The sequence below is a fragment of the Cavia porcellus genome, unplaced genomic scaffold, assembly GCF_034190915.1.
Source record: "Cavia porcellus strain 051 isolate PalLab524CR breed Dunkin Hartley unplaced genomic scaffold, mCavPor4.1 scaffold_32, whole genome shotgun sequence".
Taxonomy (NCBI): domain Eukaryota; kingdom Metazoa; phylum Chordata; class Mammalia; order Rodentia; family Caviidae; genus Cavia; species Cavia porcellus.
Genome location: NW_026947515.1, coordinates 18,496,538 through 18,519,086, shown reverse-complemented (window position 1 = coordinate 18,519,086; position 22,549 = coordinate 18,496,538). Strand labels below are relative to the sequence as shown.

At 39.8% G+C, this 22,549-nt stretch overlaps 1 protein-coding gene across 1 annotated transcript in view; it reads right to left on the bottom strand.

The window, feature by feature from the left end:
• Nucleotides 1–22,549, bottom strand: part of LOC100732189 (leucine-rich repeat-containing protein 37A3-like) — a 44,414-nt gene that overhangs the window by 3,101 nt on the left and 18,764 nt on the right. The window contains exons 8-13 of the mRNA XM_063242680.1: nt 11,831–11,916; nt 10,993–11,064; nt 10,338–10,412; nt 7,341–7,459; nt 2,656–4,454; nt 2,206–2,310 (exon numbers count right to left, since the gene is read on the bottom strand). Of these exons, the coding sequence (XP_063098750.1) occupies nt 2,206–2,310; nt 2,656–4,454; nt 7,341–7,459; nt 10,338–10,412; nt 10,993–11,064; nt 11,831–11,916 (2,256 nt within the window). The remainder of the gene's footprint in view (nt 1–2,205; nt 2,311–2,655; nt 4,455–7,340; nt 7,460–10,337; nt 10,413–10,992; nt 11,065–11,830; nt 11,917–22,549) is intronic.

The window sequence follows — 22,549 nt, the reverse complement described above, 5'->3', positions numbered from 1 at the left end:
TTTGAGAAATCTTTGCAAATGGCCCATTGCCTTTTTCTCAGCCTCCCAGAATGATGGGAGATTTCAGGCATATGCCACCAGTCTCAGGCACTTAATACATCTTTTTGGCTATTTTAGGTAAAATTCAACTAGTAATTCCTAATAAAAATTCTTAAAAGAAGAAAACATTCTTAATTTGATAAAAAAACTAATAGAAATCTAAACAGCATTGTTTTAACGTGAAGAACAAAGCCAAGCATAGTGGCACGTGCCTTTGACCCTAGGGCTGGAGGAGACTGAACCAGGATTATCCCAATCTTGAGTGCAGCCCGAACTTTGACCTGTCATGGTGAGACATCCAGCTCAACTTGGCCACTTAACTGTACTCCAGATAAAAAAAGAGGCTATGAGCTGTGCAGATGAATAATACAGCAGGACCTTAGCTCACAAATGCTTTGGGGCTCTAATAAGTTGGTTTCTACAAAGAAGCATTTGGCAAAATTTCTTTTTGTTTGCAAACTGCGTCAGGTGACAAACACAACCATTGCCATCCTTGCCTCACAAACGTTCATCTTTTTCCAAAATTGTATAAATCAAATTCCAAAGCATCCATAAAAATTGTAGGAATTGAGCAAACAGGTCCAATCTAGGAACCAGAGCCATGTGCGGGCTGCCACCAGACTGGAAATAGTCAAACCCAAGCCTCTCCCCATTCGTGGACTCGAGGAAGAGAACAAGGCCACACCAGGGAGTAAGCCCAGTCTGGGAAATAGTGCCATATGGGGACTGCCACCAGACTAGGAATGGCCAGAACCAAGCCTCTCTCCATGACTCAGTACCATTCATGGACTAGGGGGAGAGAGAACAAGGCCATACCAGCGAGCAAGCCCAGTCTGCGACTGGGCTACAACAGATGGACCCTAGTCAATTCTGGTGTGCAGGCTGGCAATCAAGAAGTATTTCTCCTATCGCGTAAGCAGGAGGTTACCCAGAGAAATACAGGCTGTGATGATAACGGTGGAGGTGAAATGCAGTTGGATGCCTGTGGTGCTTTGGTCCATTTCACTAACATTGCAGGTCTAGGGCCAGTGGCCAGTGGTCTGATCACAGGTTCACAGGATAGCAGTACACTGTGTGGCATCCCCAACCCTCCTTCTGAGGGTTGCAGCCATTGTTGACTCCCTGTAGTCTTGTTTTAGAAGTCCTATGTCATTCCCATTGTTTTGTTGTGTTGGGTTTTATTCTCTTTTGTTTATGTTAGATCTGATGGCAGGAGCAGCTATATCAAGGATAGCAAGATACATTACGGTAGCCATTTTGGATTTACTATTGGCTTGTTTTGAAGTCCTTTACTGCATTCATTGTTTTGTTTTTACTGTTTCTATTCTGTTCTGTTCTGTTCTGTTTGATTTTTACTATGTTTGAAGTTATCTGCAGCTATTTTGAAGATATCAAAAGGCATTATGGTAACTATTGTTGATTTTGTATTGTTTTAAAGTCCTGTATCTCTCACACTGGTTTGTTTTAATTGGTTTTATTGTTTTATCCTCTGTTTTAAAAAATTAAGGAGAGGACTAAGGCACAGCAAGCTGACTGGGGAAGGAAGTGGGTATTTCCTGTCAACCATAGAGTTCTGGGACACAAGTACAGAACATTTTTCAAAGCCCTGCACTTGGAACCAATCAGAGAGTGCTATCTTCATTTCTTCTCTTGAGAAATCAAGCATTTTTTTTTTGTCTTTTTCCTTTTTATCGGTACCAGGGGTCAAACTCACGACTGCCTGCTTGCAAGGCAGGCGCTTATGCCGCTGAGCTAAATCCCCAGCCCCCAGAGAAATCAAGCATTTTTTTGATAAGACAGTCAAGGTTGGAGAGCAGCCATTTTCCTCATGGCCACTGTGTCTCTTTCAGTGCAGTCTGTTCTCCCCTACTTTTAACTAACCTGCACTCTGCAGAGCATGTTTCTGTTCCTACCTTTAATAAATTTAAAGGTCACGACATTTGTTCCTGTCTTGACCAATTCTTTCACAGGACAGAAGGAACCTAGAAAAAAAATCTCTAAATGGGGTTCCCAGTACCTCAAAACCCAGTAATATTACCAGATTCAGAACTCAAACTATATAACAGCTGGAATAAAGTCAGGTAGTTCAGTATTAATACAGGAAAAGAGAGTTTGCTCAATAGGAAAGAGTCCTCCCAGGAAGCCTGAAGTAATTGTGATGCTTACCTCAATGAGACAGAAAATTATCAACACAATGATCCCTATTCCCGTCACAGATACTGTCAAGATCAGTTTGTTCTTATAGCCGAATCCTGGAACTTCTACTGTGAGCTGAGAGACAAATAGATGAGACAGGGAGGGAGGAAAAAGAGGAAGGAGAGAGAGAAATTTTTGTTAAGTAACAAAGGTGGGACAGATGACAGCTGACTATTCAAATCAAATTCTTACAGGGGAGTAGTTTGCAAGGCGATAAAAACATATGCGGTGGACCATGTTACAAATAGTATTATGCATGTTCCTTTCTAGTTTATCTTATATGCCAGGTCATCTTCCTTCTCTCAAGGAGCAGGGTGGAGATCACCATCCTGACCACAGTTACGTGGCCAGGACAAAGTACAGACATGGGGGCCCTTTTGTGCTTCACAGCAGACCCTCATTTTGGGCAGCTGTCCTCACCTCTCTTGACTGCTGCTCCTTCTCTTCATTCTTGTCTTCTGTGCTCTGAATGATGTAATTCTCATTTGTCCAGTGCTCCACATCCCACTGGGCCTTGGACACCTTGGCTTTTTGCTGCTCACTGAACAGCTTCAACAGGAGGCCTGTCTTGGAGATGAGCTTGGCACAGGCCAACTGCACTTGGGTCTCAGAGCAGTCCAATAAATTCCTGATAACAAGAGAAACCAGCCTTCTGATGTCATTGTTGGGGATGAGGGGCCAGAGTTGCTGATTTATGTAAATCTCAAACTGATCATGTGAGGATGACAGCGACAGGGGGGTGAAGTCTTTGAGCGGTGAGTCAGTGCCCATGTTGGGGTGTTCCCACTGTGCCTTTGTTGTGTAGTTCACAGCTGGTATTAGGTTGAATGCAGTCACGGCAGAGTATGCAGCAGAATGATTCTTGTGAGTTGTGTCTTTGGAGATAGTTTCTTCTGGCACACTAATGCTTAACGCAAAATCTGCTCCTTTGAAAGTATCTGCTGCAGTATGGTTTTCTACAGGGGTGCTTTCTACAGAAAGTTCTGAAGGAGCATATAATTCTGAAACAGGAGTCTCCTGAAAACTGGGCTCTCCTGAAGATGAGAAGAACGATCCTGATGGGAAACTGGTGAGAGTCCTCACTGCTGAGAATTGAGACCTCTTTACAAGCGGTTGTCTACTGTGTGTGTTTTGCTTTCTCAACTTGTCACTCAGCTTGGCCTTGGGTGTTCCCCGGGCCATGAGAGAATGAGTTTTGTGAAAGTGGTGAGGGTTTCCAGGATGTAAGACTGGTTTTGTACCCTCTGTGGTTTTAACTCTAGCATTTGCATTTTGTAAATCCAAAATGTAGTTGAAATCATTTGCTCTCTTTCTCACCTTGGGCAGGGCTTTGGCAGGGATGGAAGGAGATGTGTCCATGGAGGGATGTTTTAGGAAAGAAGAAGCTGTTACTTTCTGTTTGTCTGTGAGGGAGGGCTCTATGCGGAAAGAGTTTTCCACGAACTTCCTGGGTCTTGGCATCCCCTGATGCTGCCCCACCTCCTGTGGGATGAATCTCCTTAGGCTTCCCTCTTTGGTGACATCTTCTAAGAATGGCTGGGCAGCCCACTTATCCCCGGCTTTCTGTTTCCTTTCTTCCTTGAAAACACTTTGTTGTGGATGCTTCAGCTCCTTGAGAAGGGTCTTAGAGCTTGGAAGCATTTTCCTTTCACCCTCCACCTCTGCCAGGCTGTTTTCCTGTGTTTCAGGACTTTCCACTTTGTTTGCAAAGATTTGGAGTCTGAATTGGGGATCTAAATTCCTAGATGGCATAAGCATGACAGTTTTCTCTTTCTTTTTTGTGTCATCTAATATTTCCTGAATTTTTGCATTTAACAACTTTTGGAGAAAATGTAACGTCTTCAGTTTATCTTTGAGACTCAAATTGCCAGATCCAAGTTGAGCAGAGGAGTTTCTCATACTGTTTTCCAAATAAGCCAAGGAATTATCTCCATTTTGTGTATTTGAAAGAAGGAGACGAAGGAATGGTAATATTGTTTTCTCTGTGTCTTCTAGATTTCCCTCTAGGAAGTATGGCAGTGTGAAGCTAGCTGTTTTAGTAATATCACTTTCATCATTAGTGTCTAGCTGCTTTTTCACAAGGCCTGACAAGTGCAAACCACCCCTTTTTGAAGATGCCTTTTCTGGCTTGATAGTCAGCATAGTGTTGGTGCTCATCTTTCGGGCTTGTAACACCTTCATCAAGGCTTCTTCAAGGTTCTCTATGAGGGCTTGTCCCACTGTCAGAAAAAAAGAGACTGCTCTCAATCAAGGGAGACTGAATAGCCAGCTTTTTGTCAGCCCACAGCTAATGATGCCAATCAAAGTTAGCAGTCGGTAAGTATTTCAGTACCATTTGGAAGAGACAAAAAAGAAACGCAAACTTAAAACTATGAAACATGTAACAGGAAAGTGAAAAAGCAATGAAAGATTTATGAGATCTGATGAGAAAACAAGAGTGATTTTAACCAACTCAGACAAACAACTTCTATCTAGAACTTACACCAAATCCAAAAAATGGGCATCTAAGATGAATGCACACTTCTCAGATGAAGAAGAGCAAATGGTAAATAAATATATACAGAAATGTCCAACATCACTGGTCATTCAAGAAATGCAAATTAAAATAACACTGAGATTCCATCTCCCTCCAGAAATAATGGCTCTGAATATCCAGAGGTCAACCAATGACAAATGCTGGAAGAGTTGTGGGGAAAAAGGAATACTTCTCCACTGCTTGTAGGAGTGCAGGATTGGTTCAGCTCCTGCTGAAGTCAGTGTGGAAATTCCTCAAAAACCTAGGTTTGGAGGTCCCACTCGATCCAGCTAATCTCCTTCTGAGTATTTTCCCAGAAGAACTGAAGACATCATACCACAGCAATATACATGTGCCCATGTTTATAGCAGCTCAATTTGTAATAGCTAAATTTTGGAAACAACCCAAATGCCCATCAACCACCGAATGGATAAAACATATGGGGTATTTTTTTTTTACAAATGGAATACTACCCAGCTATGGAAAAAGACAAACTTGAGCCTTTTATAGGTAAATGAATGCAACTAGAGGCTATAGTAAAATAAATCAGGCTCACATGTGTATAAACTCTGCATTGTCTCCTCAGTGTAAAAAGCTGAAAGACTTAATAAGACCCAAAATATATGCTAGATACTGTGAAAGTGAAAGAGGATGAAACTGCTCAAAAGGAAAGAACAACTGCTATGGGGCAAGGAGAATAAAGAAGGGAAAATATATATATTAGATATTTATACTACTAATCTCTGTTCCTCAAAATAACAGTTTGCACTTTCATTGTTTGATCGTTTTTCATACCTTTATCTTATGATCTGAGTATCTACTTTGAAGATAACAATACAGAATATAGTAGCCATTCTTACTCTCCAGTTACATTGATTTGAAACTCTGTACCATCGTTTTTAGTCTTTTGTTTGTTTTAAAATAAAATTTTTTTAAAAAGCAAGAGAAAAAGAACTCTCTTGCTACCATGACTACCTACTCAGAACATTCCATAGTGTAGGGTACAGCAACTTAACTTAGCCAAATAATCGATACTTAATAAAAGGCCAAATGCTGGCCAATACGTCCCCACTCAGCAGCCCTCTCTGCAGCCCTTCCACGCCTGCTCAGATTCTGTATACCATAACATCACACCGCAGGTGCAGAGGGAGCGCAGGAATTCCTCGCTCCACCTCTTCGGTGTGTCGTGTTCTCGCTACTGTCACAGATGACCACGAGGAAGGACAGTCCTCCTGTGACAGTGAGCCAAAGTGTTCTCTCCACCTGTTCACCACATACCTTCACTTGGCCCTGCTCTCACATGTCCTAGGCTCCATAACGAAAGACTCTACCAGAACCAAATACTGTCCTGCTCTGGTTCTTTTCTTAAATTGGGTCAGGGACCTGGGGTGTAGGTTCAGAGACTTTTAATTTGCTTGGTTTTATGCCTGTGTGGAGTAATGCACAATACATTTTCAGAATAACAGCAATTTCTGGACAAACGTGATTTAAGGTCTTAGCGTACAAGGAGTAAAAACTGTTTCTATCAGATGCCTGCCCTACGTTCACTTCTGTTCTAATATTTCTAAGCATCTGAAGCTACTGATGATACGAAAGTCATGGACTTGTAACCTGTTTTCTCTTCCAGAAGAATAAGTGACTGTGGTGGTGGTGAGGGCCAGAGGAGGAGTTAAGATCATGACCACAGAGGAACATGGGCTTCTGGAGAACCCAGAATTGGGGGCAGAGGGCTGGCATGAGGCTCTAGCACATGACATCTCTAATCTTGCTTTCCTTGTCTATAAACAGAGTTAAGAAATTCTTCCTTTGCTTGTATTTCTAGGGAATGAAGGAGTAATATTGTAAGTAAAAAATTATTTTTAAAAGCCAAGCAACATTGCCTTTTCAGAAAGAGCAAAGTGCCATTATTCATGATTTGTCCCAGATCACTGGTAGACATCTGTATTCAAACTCTCTGGATGTGAAAGCAGTCACATGTTGCAAGCATGAAGCAAGAGCTAATAAACCTGACATACAGAAAAATCCTTAAATGCACCTGAGTCATGTGAGACCCAGGAAGAGCACAGTGTAGGACAGTCTGGGCATGGAAGAACCCTGCATTCCCTTAGAAGAGACAGGAAGCAGTTTCTGGTTATGCAATTAGAAACTCCTGGGCCTTAAACAAAATAATCTTTTGCACAATTGCAAAAACAAGACAAAAGTGATCTCCATGTGCCCCAAGGTTGAGGAAACTTGAGCCCCTGAGTACATAAATCAGCTTACAAACTGCATTTCACTTTATGAATTAAGTTTTCACTGGAAGGCAAAGCACCAGACAGCAAGCACTGTGCATGGTGTGCAGCCAAGCATGGTGTGCCCTCCCCTTCCAGCCCTTCCTCTGAGTCCTTTGAATATGGAACAGTTTTGTTATTGCAACATGCGGTACTAACTGAGAACCTGTCTGCAGGGGACCACTTCAAAACTTTATGAGGCTTAACTCTGATGAATGAATAAGTGTAAAACAGTTATATCATTAGTTTACAATCTTATCATCACCATTTAAAATTAAAAAGCAAAATATAAGTAAAAATATCATCAGGCATAGACTCACCACACTGAGTCGTGTGAAGCACACATGTGCTGTCACAATGTAGCTTGACTGTCTTGCCGACCACCTCAATATCATTTTTAAACTGGCAGAGGCAGCAGACCATATTGCTCGGTAAGATCCTGCAGACAGGACACAGAGATCTGAGTTAATGGAAAGCGGCTCCTTGAATGGTAAAGAGGCAGGACGAGGCTCCACAGCGTGGTGCAGGAAGGAGTGCGGGAGGCAGCCTGTGCGGCTGGGTAGGAAGCCAACAGCCACTGCAGCTTTTGAATATTGTGAGTAAATAGGAGGGAGAGAGGGGTCCCCAGAGAAGGGTAAGCTCAGCAGTGTGTGTGGTGGGCCTCACATGAAGGTCCTGGAGATTAGTGCTGAGTGACAGGAATGTGTTCCTTCATTCAGAAGCATCTCTTTTCTTTTTTTTTTTTTTTTTTGGTCTTTTTTTCATTTTTATCGGTACCAGGGATCGAACTCACGACCGCCTGCTTGCAAGGCAGGTGCTTATGCCGCTGAGCTAAACTCCCAGCCCCGAAGCATCTCTTTTCAACCTCAAAGTCTCACTCAGGGTTGGGAGTGCACAAGAAGAATGTTGACTTCGAAAGAGTCTAAAAGGATATCAAAGACCTCAATATTGAAAAATACAGTACTCTGGAAAAGCAGAATGAAAAGAATGTTCAAAATGGAGAGCTATCCCAGTGTCTTGGGTTGGAAGAACTGATATAATGAAAATGACCATACTTCCAAAACAGATTCAATGCATTCCCAATCAAAATTCCAGTAGCATATCTCACAGAATTAAAGAAAACAATCCTAAAACTCATCTAGAACCAGAAGAGACTAGAGTAGCAAGGCAATCCTCGGCAACAAAGGTAAGGCAGGAGGAATCACAGTCTCTGACTTGAAATTATATTATAAAGCTAATGTGATAAAACCAGCATGGTACTGGCAAAAAACAGACCTGAAGATCAATGGAATTGGAATAGAACATGCAGAAACAACTCCAGATACACTAAGCCACCTTGTCTTTAACAAAGGTGCCAAAGAAATTCACTGAAAGAAAGCCTCTTTAATAAATTGTTCTAGAAAACCTAGCTCTACATCTCCTAAAGAGTAAAACTGGAACCATATTTTTTACCATATACTAAGTCTAAATCAGAATGAATCAAAGATCTTAATATTAAAACAAACAATAAATCTTCTGGAAGACAGAAGTAGTAAAACTCTTGAAGACATTTGTTAGGCAGAGACTTCATGAACAAAACCCGAATTGCACGGGGACTATCACAAAGAATCAACAAGTGGGATCTCATCTTATTGAAAAGCTTATGCACAGCAGGGAAAACCACCAATACAGAGAAGAGATAACCTGCAACGTGGGACAAAAATGTTTGCCAACTGTTCCTCAGACAAAAGATTACTGTTGAGAACCTATAAAGAACTAACTAAAAAAAAAAAAAATCCTCCCAGATTTGAAGACCCAATCCAAAAATGAGCATTTGAGATGAACACACACTTCTCGGATGAAGAAATACGAACGGCAAATAAACATAAAAAAATGTTCAGCCAGGGATTTAGCTCAACAGTGTAAGCACCTGTCTGGCAAGAGCGAGGTAGTGAGTTCTATCACCAGTACAAAAACAAAAAAGAAAGAAAGAAATGTTCAGCAGCATCACTGGTTATTTGAGAGGTGCAAATTAAAACAAAACTGAGATTACACCTCACCCCTGAAAGAATGGCTAGTATCAAGAAGTCAAGCAAAAACAAATGCTGGAGGGGCTCTAGAGGAAAAGGAACCATTCTCCACTTTGGTGTAGACTGGTGCAACCACTGTGGAAATCAGTGTGGAGGTTCCTCAAAAAAAAAAAAAAACACACACACACACACAAAAAAAAAAAACCTCTCTTGAATTGGAGCTCCCATTCAACCCAACAAATCCCCTTCTGGGTAACATCCCAGAAGAACTGAAAACATCATACCACAGTGATATACGTGTAGCCATGTATACAAGAACACATTTATAATAGCAAAATCTTGGAAACAATGCAAATGCTTATCAGCCAAGGAATGAGTTAAAAAGATGTGCTGTTGTTATACAATTGAACACTATTCAGTCATAAGGAAAGATAAACTGGAGACTTTTATTGGTAAATGTATGCAGCTTGAGACCCTGCATGTAAATGAAGTAAATCAGATCAACATCACATTGATGTAAACATCACATTGTATTTCTGGTGTGAGAAACAAAGAGTAAATAAGGACCACAATGTGCAATACATGTTATGAAATGAGAAGTGATTTGAAAGGAAAGAGGAGCCACGATGGGGGCAGAGGGAAAGGAGGGTAGGGAAAAGAAAAAATATATATATAAGATAGTTATACTAGTTTCTTGTAGTTCACTGAAAAGAAACTGCCATGCTAATACCATTTTGGAGAATTCGTTATGCCTATATCTGGTACTCTGAATAACTACTTTGAAGAAAACAATACACAATATATTAACTTTTAATATTCTATTATTTTGTTATAAAATTTAGTTTATTAAAAAAGAAATCAGACACAGAAGCTTAATATCACATTGCTTTCCTCCAGTGTGAAACTGAGTTAAAAGAAAGAGCAAAGTAAGTGATAGATAATAGGAAGTAGGGAGACAGATTGTTCTCAGAGGGGAAGGCAGTCAAGAAGTGGGGGGTAAGGGATGATGCAAAGAAGTTGGGATGTGTTTTATACACGCACCAAGTCCGTACAAAAGTGCAAGCATTATGTACAAACGCATAGCAAAAAAATAAGGACCACCAAGAGATGAAAGGGTGAAAGGGGCAGGGAGGGAAGAGAAAGAGGTGGAGAAAGAAATTGAGATGTATTGTGCACTCGCCCTCCTCCTGTACGCAATGGAATCATTAATGGAATACACAGCTATCCTAATAAACCAAAATAATTTCCTTAAAAAACTAACCAAAATACCTTAGTCAAATAAATTTAAGAAAAACAAAGCTAACTCACAGTGTTTTCAGTCCTAGAGCCATTGTGATTATATTCTCAAGCGCTGTAAGTGGGACATGTGTTTGTCCTAAGTCTCTGAAAAAGAAAGCTCAGTCAGTCATGAGGAATCCCGACACAAATACTCTGTACTTACACAGGTATTTCAAGAAAGTGTGGTTAGTTCAATTTTCCCCATTAACAAGCCAGCACATGATTTTATCACAAAATATAATCCCAGAGTTTTTCATGAAAAAGTTCAACTTTAATATTTGCACTATCAAATTAATGACTAACATTCCGTAGTAGAGCCTATACCTTTTTGAAATCATCATCTTACTTTTCAGTTTTATATTGTAGTCACCTCTATGTGTGTTTTTTATTTTTAGTAACAATGCCACTATGCTTTTGAGGTAAATGATGAGTCTGCCTCCGTTTATATGTTCCATTTCTACTGTGTTCTTCAACAGTGCTCTCTACCCCTGCCAGCTCCCTTACCCATTATATATCTTAATTATTTTCTTTCCAATAACTTTTTTCAATAGCTGCGTTAAAATTCAAATTAAACTTAAAATTATGACTTTCAGAATCAAGATACAATACTTAACCACTGATGAAAGGAAGCAAGAAGAACAGAAGTTATATTACATTTACACAATTATTGGAATAGAATACTTACAAATATTTTAAGGCTGGTAATTGAAAAAGAGATGAGTCCTCAATGGCTGACAGAGGATTATGATTGAGAATTCTGAAAGGCACAATGGAATTAAAATTTCACTATGCCTGAGGTTACATGAAAAGGTTTTTTTTTTTTTGGTATAGAACTTACATGGTAAAAAAGCATTTTCTGTGACTACACATGTAATAACCCTTAGAATTCAGAAAGCGTTCTTTCTTTGGGGGTCAAATAGGTCTCTAAAAGATAAGGTGGAAATGAGAAAGAGGGAGGCAAAAATATTGAATAGCATGGATAAAAAAGGAAAAATATGTGAAAGAACAAAAACCCTAAAATTGACTGCTCTGATAAGAAACCTTCACCCTACAGGAAATTCTATAGTTAGCATCCTTCATAACTCAAGCGGCTTGCCTTTCATCTTTAGAAATTTAAATAAAATCATGGTCTGATTCACTAAGAGAAAAAACATGTGCTAGGCATGGTGGTACACACCTGTAATCCCAGCACCCAGGAGGCTGAGACATGAACATTGAGGCCAGCCTGGGCTACACAGTGAATTCAAGATCAGCTGAAACTACATAGTGAAACCCTGTCTCAGCAACAATGACAAAAAAGGCAGTTATGTGGGGAGGGGTGCAATTCCTTGGTTTAGAGTCAAAGAAAAAAGTTTTAAACATCTAAGAGGTGGGTCTTAGTAACTTTTCTTCATGAAGGAGACCATATCAGACAGCCGCACAAGGAAGGAAAAAGCCTTTATTTTGGCTCACGTTCCAGGGCATCGCCAGCTCCAAGGCAGGAAAGCCTGGTGGAAGGGCCTGAGTGGAGGAGAGACACTCACAGCCCAGCAATCCTGAAGCACAGAGTGAAGGGAAGAGGCAGGAGGAAGATAACCCATCCACACCACACTCCTGTGACCCACTTCTTCTGAGCCCCACCTCAGCTATAACACCCCCATCATCCAATCACCTCCCAAAGCTCCACCTAGGACTGAGGGAGGCTTTTGGAGGACATTTGGATAAAAACTGTAACAAGGGGGAGGTAATTAAAGCCATATTTGCTCTATTACTCCCATCTGTTTTCCTGTATCACGTTAATGCCTGACATAGTGCCTAAAATTTACTAGGTTTTTAATAAATGTTCGCTGAATATATAAAATTCTCTTTTCATATCAATGAAATGAATACATTCACACATGCATGCTCCCATGCACACATGCCTTTTAAGAGATATAATCTGGCCTAGACTAGCATCAAACTCCTAGGATCAAGCACTGTTGCAACCTCAGGCTCCTGTGTGGAGACTGCAAACACAGGTATTGAACCCAGAGCCTTTGCACTAAGCTGTATCCCTAGCCATTCTTACATTTATTTTCAGAAAAATTCTCTCTAATTTTCCCAGGCTGGGCTCAGACATGTAATACTTCTGCCTTAACCTGGCAGGTGCTAAGATTACAGGCAATTACCACTGTGCCTGGCTATATTCATCGTGACGCAAATTTTTACTTCAAAATGCTGGAATATAATTTGTTTTCAATTCTTTACAGTAAGCAGACAACAACAAAAGAAATATGAGGAAAGGAAAATCTATGTTGAGGTTAAATCTACTCAGGAAATGTAAGTTATACTTCTACAGAATGCTTTAAGAATAGTAACTATTAGTAACAGTAGTTATGTTCAATATTTTATACTGAAGCCTCATAGTAATCCTAAGTGGTAGATATTAAAATTACCCCCACTTTACAAGTGAGGAAACTGAGGCACAGAGAGGTTATCTAACTTATCCTGAGTTGCCAGCTCCTTCTTGTGAGCCCGTGGCAGCCATATGGGCCACTGGGAGGAGAAAAAAGTCAGCTCCTCCTTAAGAGCCTGAGGCAGCCCTGCGGGCTGGGAGACAAAAAGAGCTGAGCCCCTCTCCACCTCCGTAAGCAATCAACTGATCCAGAGAAACACAGGCTGAGATCATAGCTACAATAGGAAAAAGTCTGGCAAATTCATAAATACAGAAATGACACACATATAGGCAACTAAGGAGTCAAAAAGAAGTCACAAGGGAAATCAGTAAATACTTCAACATCAATGCAAATGAAGTCATATACCACCAACACTTAGGACCTGGTTAGAGCATTGTGCAGAGGGAAAGATACACACCCAGATGCAAATATTAAAAATTCTCGCCAATAATGTAAAATTCTCCTGAATATAGTAGGAAAAAGAATAGTAACTTAAGCCCAAGACAGAAGAAAATAATAAAGAGTAAAACAAAAAAGTGAAATAAAAAATCCAAAACGGAAGAGAAAAACGGGCTGGGGATTTAGCTCAGTGGCATAAGCACCTGTCTTGCAAGCAGGCGGTCGTGAGTTCGATCCCCGGTACTGATTTAAAAAAAAAAAAAAAAAGAGAGAGAGAGAAAAACAATGTAACCAAATCCCTAACCCATATATAAAAACTGATACAAAATATAGCAAAAACCTAATGTAAGGGCTTAAACTATAAAACTCTTAGAAAAAAATATAAGAGCAAATGTTGGTAACTGTATTAGGCCACAATTTCTTATGTATGATACAAAGAGTTTTAACTACAGGGAAAATAAACAAGATTTTATGAAAATTAAAATTTTGTGCTTCAATTGGGCTTGGTGATGCATGCCTATCTCCCAAAAAATTTACAAATAGCTGGGTGTAGTGGTTCCTGGCTGTAACCTTAGTACTCTGGGAAATAGGAAGATTGAACGTTAGATCCCAGCCTGAGCAGCTTAGCAACTTAAGGAGATCCTAATAGAGAAAGGGCTGGGGATGTAGCTCAATGCAGAGGCCCAAGGATCGACCCCCAGTTTTACACAAAACAAAGGCAAACTACAAAATGTTTGTGTGTCAAAGGACACCAGTAAAATGATAAAAAGTCAGCCACCAGTAGAACATGTTTATAAATCATACGTCTGATAAAGGCCTAATACACAGAATATCCAGAATGTATAAAGAACCTTTACAACTCAGTAAAAAGATACATAAGGATTAAATGGGGAGAGGATTTGAAAGTAGTATTCAAAAAAGGTACATGGCCCGTATTCTCATGCAAAGATGTGTAATGTCTCATCAGTCTCCAATGTAAGTGAAAGCCACAATGAGTGTTTACACTGACTAAGATGGCCATAATTAAAAGACAGGTAATAACAAGTGCTGACCAAGATGGAGAAATTAGAAGCCACATTATTGTAGGTGAAAATGTAAAGTGTCACAGCCACTTGCAAGCAGTTCATGGGTGCCTCAAAAAGGTAAACTGAGTTATATATGACCCAACACTTCTAAGCCTTCAGTATGTCCCAGGTTGGCTCTCAACTCCTGAGAGCAAATGATGCTCCTGCCTCGGCATTCTAAATAGCTGGAACTACAGGTACATGCCACAAGTACTAATTGTGCAAATCTACCAAAGTAACTGTAAAATAGCTTGAGAGGCACAGCTCCCTCCGGATCAAATGATATGAATGTTAATGTCCAATACTAGTTGGCTCTCACTTTCTCATCTCCAGAAAGCAACTGCCTTTCTGTTAGGAAAACCTTCAAAGCAGATGGAACAAGTTGCTGTCTTCTCCATTATGTCTTCTCTAACCCACCCTCCACCCCAACTTTGCTTCAAAAGCAAACTGTCCTTGTTCTCCCAAGTTGAGAATCAACAGATTGACAAGGGGAGGTCACTACAGTTGAGAATTCAGGTGGAGTTAACCAGCTCCAGGTGCATCCTAAACCTCTCTCCAGGGAACTCAAAATTAAGTGTATGAACCTGGAGCTCTGACCCACAAGACAGGTCTTTCTCAGCAGAGAGGAATTTTCAACTTGAGTCTAAAATCCCCTTCAGGACAGAAAACATCACAGAAGTTTTCAGCTGAAAGTGAATAAAACCCTCACTGCTTAGGTTTGCTGCCACTGGCCTAGAACCACTTGTTTTCTCTATACATTTTTTTGCACTACAACTTAACATAAACAGCATCTTTTGCACATCTCCAAGGTTCCTGTTGCCTACAGGTCATTCATAACTTCAGAGGCCCATACTTTCTGAAACATAACATACTGGGTGGTTGGGGAGGGAACTGATTGACAGCAGGTTCTGAGGAATTCTTTCTGCTTTTCCACTGAGGAGGTTCTGGGACTCAGTACCTTTTGTTCTTTGGAGAACAGAGCATTAAACATAGTTCTTTGAAGCTCTGTATTGCATACAATGTAACAGAACTCTGCATGTGAGAAGGAATCAGAGTTAAACTCAAAAGTGGAATTTTAAGAACCATTCACTTGTCAGAACCACACCTCTGAGCTCTCTGCAGTGCTAATTTGAGTGTTACTTGGGCAGTGCCTGCAACACCTCGTACTGCTCATGCCAAATATCAGTATCTGGAAATACAGAGCAGGCTTCCCGGAAGTTGCACAAGTCAACCCGCACATGGTCGCACATGCTTATAATCCCAGCGCTCAAGAGGTTGAAGCAGGACAAATGAGTTTGAGGCCAGCATGGGCTCTCAGTGAGTACATGGCCAGCCTGGACTACATAGTAAGAACCTGTCACTAAGAAAAGTTATCTCTTAGCCTCTTTGTTGCCTAGTTTCCTCATTTGAAAATAAGGAACAGAGTCTTTGGCCCTACCTCCCTGAACACACTCGATCTCACCTGACAGGAGTCAGTGAATCCTAAGACATACTTCTCAGGGTTCGTGCAGGACTCAGACCCAGCTAACCAATAACACATTGATTTGGTTTTTACAGTTTTGTTTTGATTATTTTTACATGTGTTTGCCATTCATTTTACTTACACGTGGTGTAAAAACTGCATTCCATGCCATGTTTGAAATGTTCCAAAATTCAGTTCTATTAGTAAATTGCAATGAAGATTTCTATAAAAATGCATAAGCCAAAGAAGAAAGATATTAATTCTGGAGATTAATCACTTGGCGATGATTTCAATTTATACAGTACATGGTGAAACAAAATATCAATATTTTTTCCACCTACTAAAAAAATCTCACAGGAAGATACTGGCTTCTAATTTAAACTTTCATATTTACACTTGAAATGCACTAAATATGAAAGAGTGAATGCTTAATAAGTACTTGTCTTAAGTGATCTCCATTACTCTAGAACAGAATTTCACTGCTGCAGCACTAGTGACCTTTTGAGCTGGACAATTGTTTTTTGTGGTGTCTTATTGGACACTATCCGATGGTTCTCAGAATTAGAGGTCAATAGTAATAGCCACAGTTTCCAAATATCACCTGGGTGCAAATTCACACCAATTGAAGATCACTGCTCTGTAATGACTCTGTCTGACCTGTGAGATAATCCTTATACTAATCTTTGGTAGAGATTAATACAATTTCAAACCGAGTAATAACAAGGCTTATAAAATTGAATATATTATGAGGTTGTATTTGTAACTTACATGAACTTCAAAAAAACTAATGGTTCAAATGTGCCTCTTTCAATAAATTGTATTTTATTGCAGGATACATCTCTAGAAAAAATAAAAGGAAAATGTTGCCTTGAGTAGCTATTAGATATCTAATAAGTCTGAATAAATGCTAGACTTTTGAATTTTGAAAACTGAAAACATATTTTTGTCTAAATCATTATATTCAAGTTTGATATTCTGGACACCAGCCTTGTTTATATTTCCTCTAAGAGGATCACCTTTATGATCTTCATAAATAAAATATACAACTATAGATTCTTTTTCCTTTTCCTTTTATAGCACTTAAAAATATGAAAACTACTATTACCTTATGAGCTGAATAAAATGCAGAGTATGAATCAATTTGATCCGTAGATCGGGGGTAAATATAAGTACAAGCCAATGGCACCCAAACACTAATAAAACAAGGCCCGTGTTAGCACAAGTAAATGCACAGTCTTATTACCACTTTTCCTCTGTAAGTGGGATTTTTCTCATTGATGATAGACACAGACTGAAACCTACACAGACTCACATAATCGCACTTTTATCACTGGAAGAGATTTTGAACAATGTCTGCTTTGAACTCTCTCATTTTATAGATAACTTCAAACTCAAATAATATGACTGACAGCTATTTCAAAGACAGCAGGACATATTAGGGTAGCCATTGTGGATTTACTATAGGCTTGTTTTGAAGTCCTTTCTTGCCTTCACGGTTTTGTTTTGATTGTTTCTATTCTGTTCTGTCCTGTTTAATTTTTACTATATGTCTGAAGTTATCCACAGCTGTTGTGACGACAACAAAGGCATTATGGTAACTATTGTTGATTTTGTAATGTTTTGAAGTTCTGTGTCTTTTACACTGGTTTGTTTTGACTGGTTTTATTCTATTTTACCCTCTTTAAAATAAAAAAAATATATAGAGACAACCAAATATGTTTAACTTACAAATATTGGAGGGACGACAGGCCTTCAAATGAATTCTTACGTAGTCCAGTGATGTAATTTTGGCTGAGATTTCTGGAAGATGAAAAGGTGTTTCTGAATCAACATCCTCAGAAACAAAGAATATGCCGCAGTGACAAAGCGTGAGAAAGTGAGCACTGTCAGATCCTGCTGCCTGGAGTGTGTTGGCACAGCGTTTCTCAGAGCAACTAAAGTTCTTCACACCAACCATCCCTTTTCTAGGTATCTGTCCTACAGAAATACTTGCCCATGTTCACAAAGAGGCCTGAGCAAGGATGTTCATGGAATGATACAGGTAACAAGAAAGCTGGAGAGACCCTCCTCAATAAAAGACCCACAAAAAACAAATGGGCAACTAATAGGAACAGACACGTCTCAGAAGAGAAGTCAAAACAGTCAATAAATTCTTGAAAACATTGTTCACCATCTCTGGCCATTAGAGAAATGCAAATCAAAACAACATGGAGATTCCATGATCATAATCAAGAAATTGGACAAGAGCAAATACTGGTAAGGCTGCAGGGAAAAAGAAACCTTCCTATATTGTTGGTGAGAATGTCAACTAGTCCAATCGCTAATATGGAGACTCTGATATGCAGATTCCATCAAAAGAATAAAAGTACAAATTCCATTTGATCCAGCTTTTCCCCTTCTCAAGAGTTAGAGAGCAAATTACAATGACCCATGCAAGCCGATGTTTATAGCAGCACATTCATAATAGCTGAATATTGGAAGCAGCCTGTATGTCTATCTACAGATGAAAGCATAAAGAGAATATGGTGTTTAATCACTAGGGAGCACTTCGCTGCCATGAAGAAGGTTGAACTGGAGTTACGTGTATGAAAATGGATTCAACTTGAGACCATAGTGCTGAGTAAAATAGATCAGAAACCCAAGCTTAAGCATCACATGGTTTCTCTTATGTGAGAAATGCAAAATATAAATAAAAAAAAAAGACAAATAATAGTAAATAGGAAACAGATTGTTCTTGGAGGGGAAGGAATCAAGAGATGGGGGGGAACAGGTAGAGAGGGAAACAAAAGCAAGTGGAAAAAGGATCTAAGATGTATTATGTGCATGTACCAGGTTCCCACAAGGAACATAAATATTATGTACTTACAAGCATATACAAACAAGAGAAGATCAAGAATTGGTAAAGAAGGGGGGGGGAGGATGAAAAAATGGAATGGAGATAAATTATGTACATATACCCAAAAGGAATGCACACATTATGTGCTATGAACATGCACTAATAAATAAATCACTAATATGTGATTTTTATGCACAATGGAGTACTACTCTACACCAATAAAGAAGGATAAGCTTGAATCATTTGTAAGAAAGCGGGTGCACCTGAGACCAGAACGGTTAAAAACAATACGTCAATCAGACACCAAAGCTTGAATACTGCACGATTTCTATGAGAAACCCAAAATATAAATAGAGAGAAAAATAAAAGATAGATCACAAGAAAGAGGGAGATAGATCTTGCTATGGTTTGTGTCTAGATGTTCCCCCTAAAGCCTAACGCAGTCATGGGGGTTATTTATTTACTTATTTTTGAGGTACCTGAATCTAGTCTAGAGTGTGTGATTAATTCATAGTACGGTGCTGGGATTAAAGGTGTGAGTGCTAAAGCTGCCCTAAAGCAGGGAGCCTGCATACAGTGTGAGGGACAGGAAGAGGCTTGTCCTCCCTCCCTCCCTCTGGCTGCTCTTTCTGTCTTCTCCCACTGTGAATGCCCCTCCGCCACGTGTCAGCTGCTTTGGAGGCAGCCAATCATGGAATGAAACGTCTGAAACTGTTTGTAATGAAGCCTCTTCCCTCCTTAACTTTGGGTGCTGGTAGTTAATCTCATAACAACAGAAAAGTAAGGTAGATCTTTTGCAAAAGGGAAGAGGATCAAGACAGGATGGAGGGAGGTGGGAGGGAAGGAAGAAGAGACGTGAATGGAAAAAGAAAGAAAATACATTATGTGCATATGCCAGCTCCCCGTGAGGAATTAGTCATGTACTAATAAAAAAATAAAACAAAGAGAACTGGACATACCCTAAACATCCATATAAAGAGGGAAATTATTAAGCACTGATGTGTACATACTGTGCAATATTATGTAGGAACTTAAAAAAAAAGGACAACCCTCTATGTTTGGGAAACAAAATAACCTTGAGGTATGAAATGTAGAATCGCAGGATATTACAACTGATGTAAAGAAAGATGACAGTCGAGGCTTCCGGGGAGATGGACTGGCAAGCAGCAGCAAATCAACCTCTGTAAGATTCGGTGTCCATACACTGGAATATGGCAATGTGGGGGAAGAGAAGAAGGAAGACTTTAAAGCATTAGTGGTTGATATGATACACAGAATGCAAGATCCCAACAACTCCAAAAGACTCCTAGATTTAGTGAGGAAATTCTGTAACATAGGATACAGAGTCCACACTCAAAAATCAGTATCATTCGTGTACACAAACAACCATCTCACTGAAAGAGGAATTAGGGAAAGCTTTCACACCTTTCATAACAGTATCCAAAAAAACTGAAATACTTCAGAATCAATCTCACAAAAGAAGCAAAAGATCTTTACATGGAAAACTAGAGTACTCTGAAAAACATAAAAAGGAAAATCTGAAAATGAAAAGATATCCCTTGTTTGTGGGGAGGAACAACCATTATAGTTAAAATGACCATACTTCCAAAATTGTTACAGAGATGTAATGCAATCCCAAACACCAGTAGCAGGCAAACGTGGTGGCACTTACCTGTAATCCCAGCACTAGGGAGGCTGAGGGAGGAAGACTGCCACAATTTTGAGGCCAGACTGGGTTACATAGTGAGTTCAAGGCCAGCCTGAACTACTTAGTAAGACTCTGTCTCAAAAAAATAAAAACAAAAACAAAACACAGTAACATATGTCAAACAACTAGAGAAAACAATCCTAAAATTAATTTGGAAGCAGAAGAGACCTAAAATAGCGAAAGCAATTCTGGGCACAAAGGCAATACAGAGGGACACACAGACCCTGATGTGAAATTATATTATAGCCAGGCATGCTAGTGCATCCCCATAATGCCAGCTAGGAGGCTAAGGCAAAAGGTTCATTTGAGTTGGGGACCAATCTGGGTCCTTGCTATATGCACAGCATAGAGCAAGTTTCAGGTCAGCGTGGACTACATAGTGAGGCCTTGCCTAAAATGAAAAACCAAAAAAAGGTACACTACAAAACTACTATGATAAAAACAGCAAGGTACTAGTAGAGAAAAACACACATGAGGATCCATGGAACAGATTAGAAGATGCAGAAACAACTCCAGACACATTCTGTTATCCTCTCTTTGACAAAGGACCAAAAACCCTCGGGGAAAAAGATAGCCTATTTAATAAATGAAGTTGGAAAAACTGGCTTTTGGGGCTGGGGATTTAGCTCAGCAGCATAAGCGCCTGCACTGCAAGCAGGCAGTTGTGAGTTCAATCCCTGGTACCGACAAAAAGGAAAAAGACCAAAAAGAAAAACAGGCTTTTTGCATTCCAGAGATTAAAACCAGACCCATATCATTCACCACACACTAAACTAAAATCAATATAAAGCAAAGATCTAAATATTAAAATGGGATCACTAAATCTATTGGAGGGTAAATAGGTTGAAATCTTGGAGATACAGGTGTAGGCAGACTTTATGTACAAAACCAAAGAAATATCACAAAGAATTAACAACTGGGATTACCCCTTATTAAAAAACTTTGACAGGCCAGGTTTGGAGGTGCATTCCTGTAATCTTATCATTCAGAAAGCTGAGACAGAAGGATCCTCATGAGTTCAAGGCCACTCTGGACTACATAAATGAATCCAAGGCCAGCCTGCACCACCTAGCAAGTCCCTACCTTAAAAACAAACAAACAAAGCTTTTATACAACAAAAGAAACCACAGAGAGAGTGCCCCAAAGAGTAGGAAAAACAATTTTACCAGCTGTTCCTCAAACAAAAGAGTAATATCTAGACTATATAAAGCACTCAAAAAAAAAAATCAGACCCTCAAATTTTTTTTTTTTTTTTTTTTTTGGTTTGGTACCAGGGATGGAACTCATGACTGCACGCTTGCCAGGTAGGCGCTTGAGCTATCCTCGGCCCCCTGCGCCAAATTTAAAGGCCCAATGAAAAATGGGTATCTGAGGTGAAGACAGATCTTAGATGAAGAAGCAGAAATAGCACATGAAAATATAAAAAATGTTCAACATTACCAGTCATTCAACAGACGCAAATTAAAACAACACTGAGGGCTGGGGATTTCACTCAGTATTGTAAGTACCTGCCTGGCAATCCCAAGGTTGTGAGTTCAATTCCAGTAGCACTAAAGAAACAAATACAATACAATACAATACAATAGAGAAACTCCATCTCATCCCACAAAAACTATTATCAAGAAATCAACCAATAACAAATGCTGGTGGAGCTATAGGGAAATAGAAACCCTTCTCCACTGTTGATGGAATGTAGACTGATATAATCGTGTGGAAATCAGTATGGAGATTTCAGAAAACTAAACCTCGATGTTCCATTTGACCCAGCTATTCTTCTTCATATCTTCCCAAAAGAATAATAAAAGCACCATGCAACAGTAATACACACACACTCCTGTTTATAGCATCATAATATGTAACAGCTAAATCTTGGAAACAGCCCAAATGCTCATCGGTGGATGAACAGATAAAGAAGATGTGGGTATAACTGCAGAGTACCACTCTGCCATAAAGAAGGAGAACCTCGAGACATTGCTAGGTACATGGTTGCATTTTGTGACCGTAGCCTTAAGTGAAATATATTGGACACACATGTTTACACCCTGCACCGTTTCTCAGGTGTGAGAAGCTGCAAGGGGAAATAAGGATCAAAATGTACACTCATGATAGTGAAGTGGGAAGAAAATGTTCAAATGGGGAGGGGAATGACAAATAGAGGGGGGGGGAAGAAGGAAGTGAAACAAAGAGGAATGGAAGCAAACATGGAGCGCCAGGGTGCAGCTCAGTGGTACAAGCACCCGCCTGGCAAGCACAAGGTCGTGAGACTGCTCCTCAGTACCAGCATCACCAGAGAAAAGTAAAAATGGAACTAAAGCTTTTGTGACTAGGAGAGGAAGACAGAAGAGAGGTTGACGGGAGA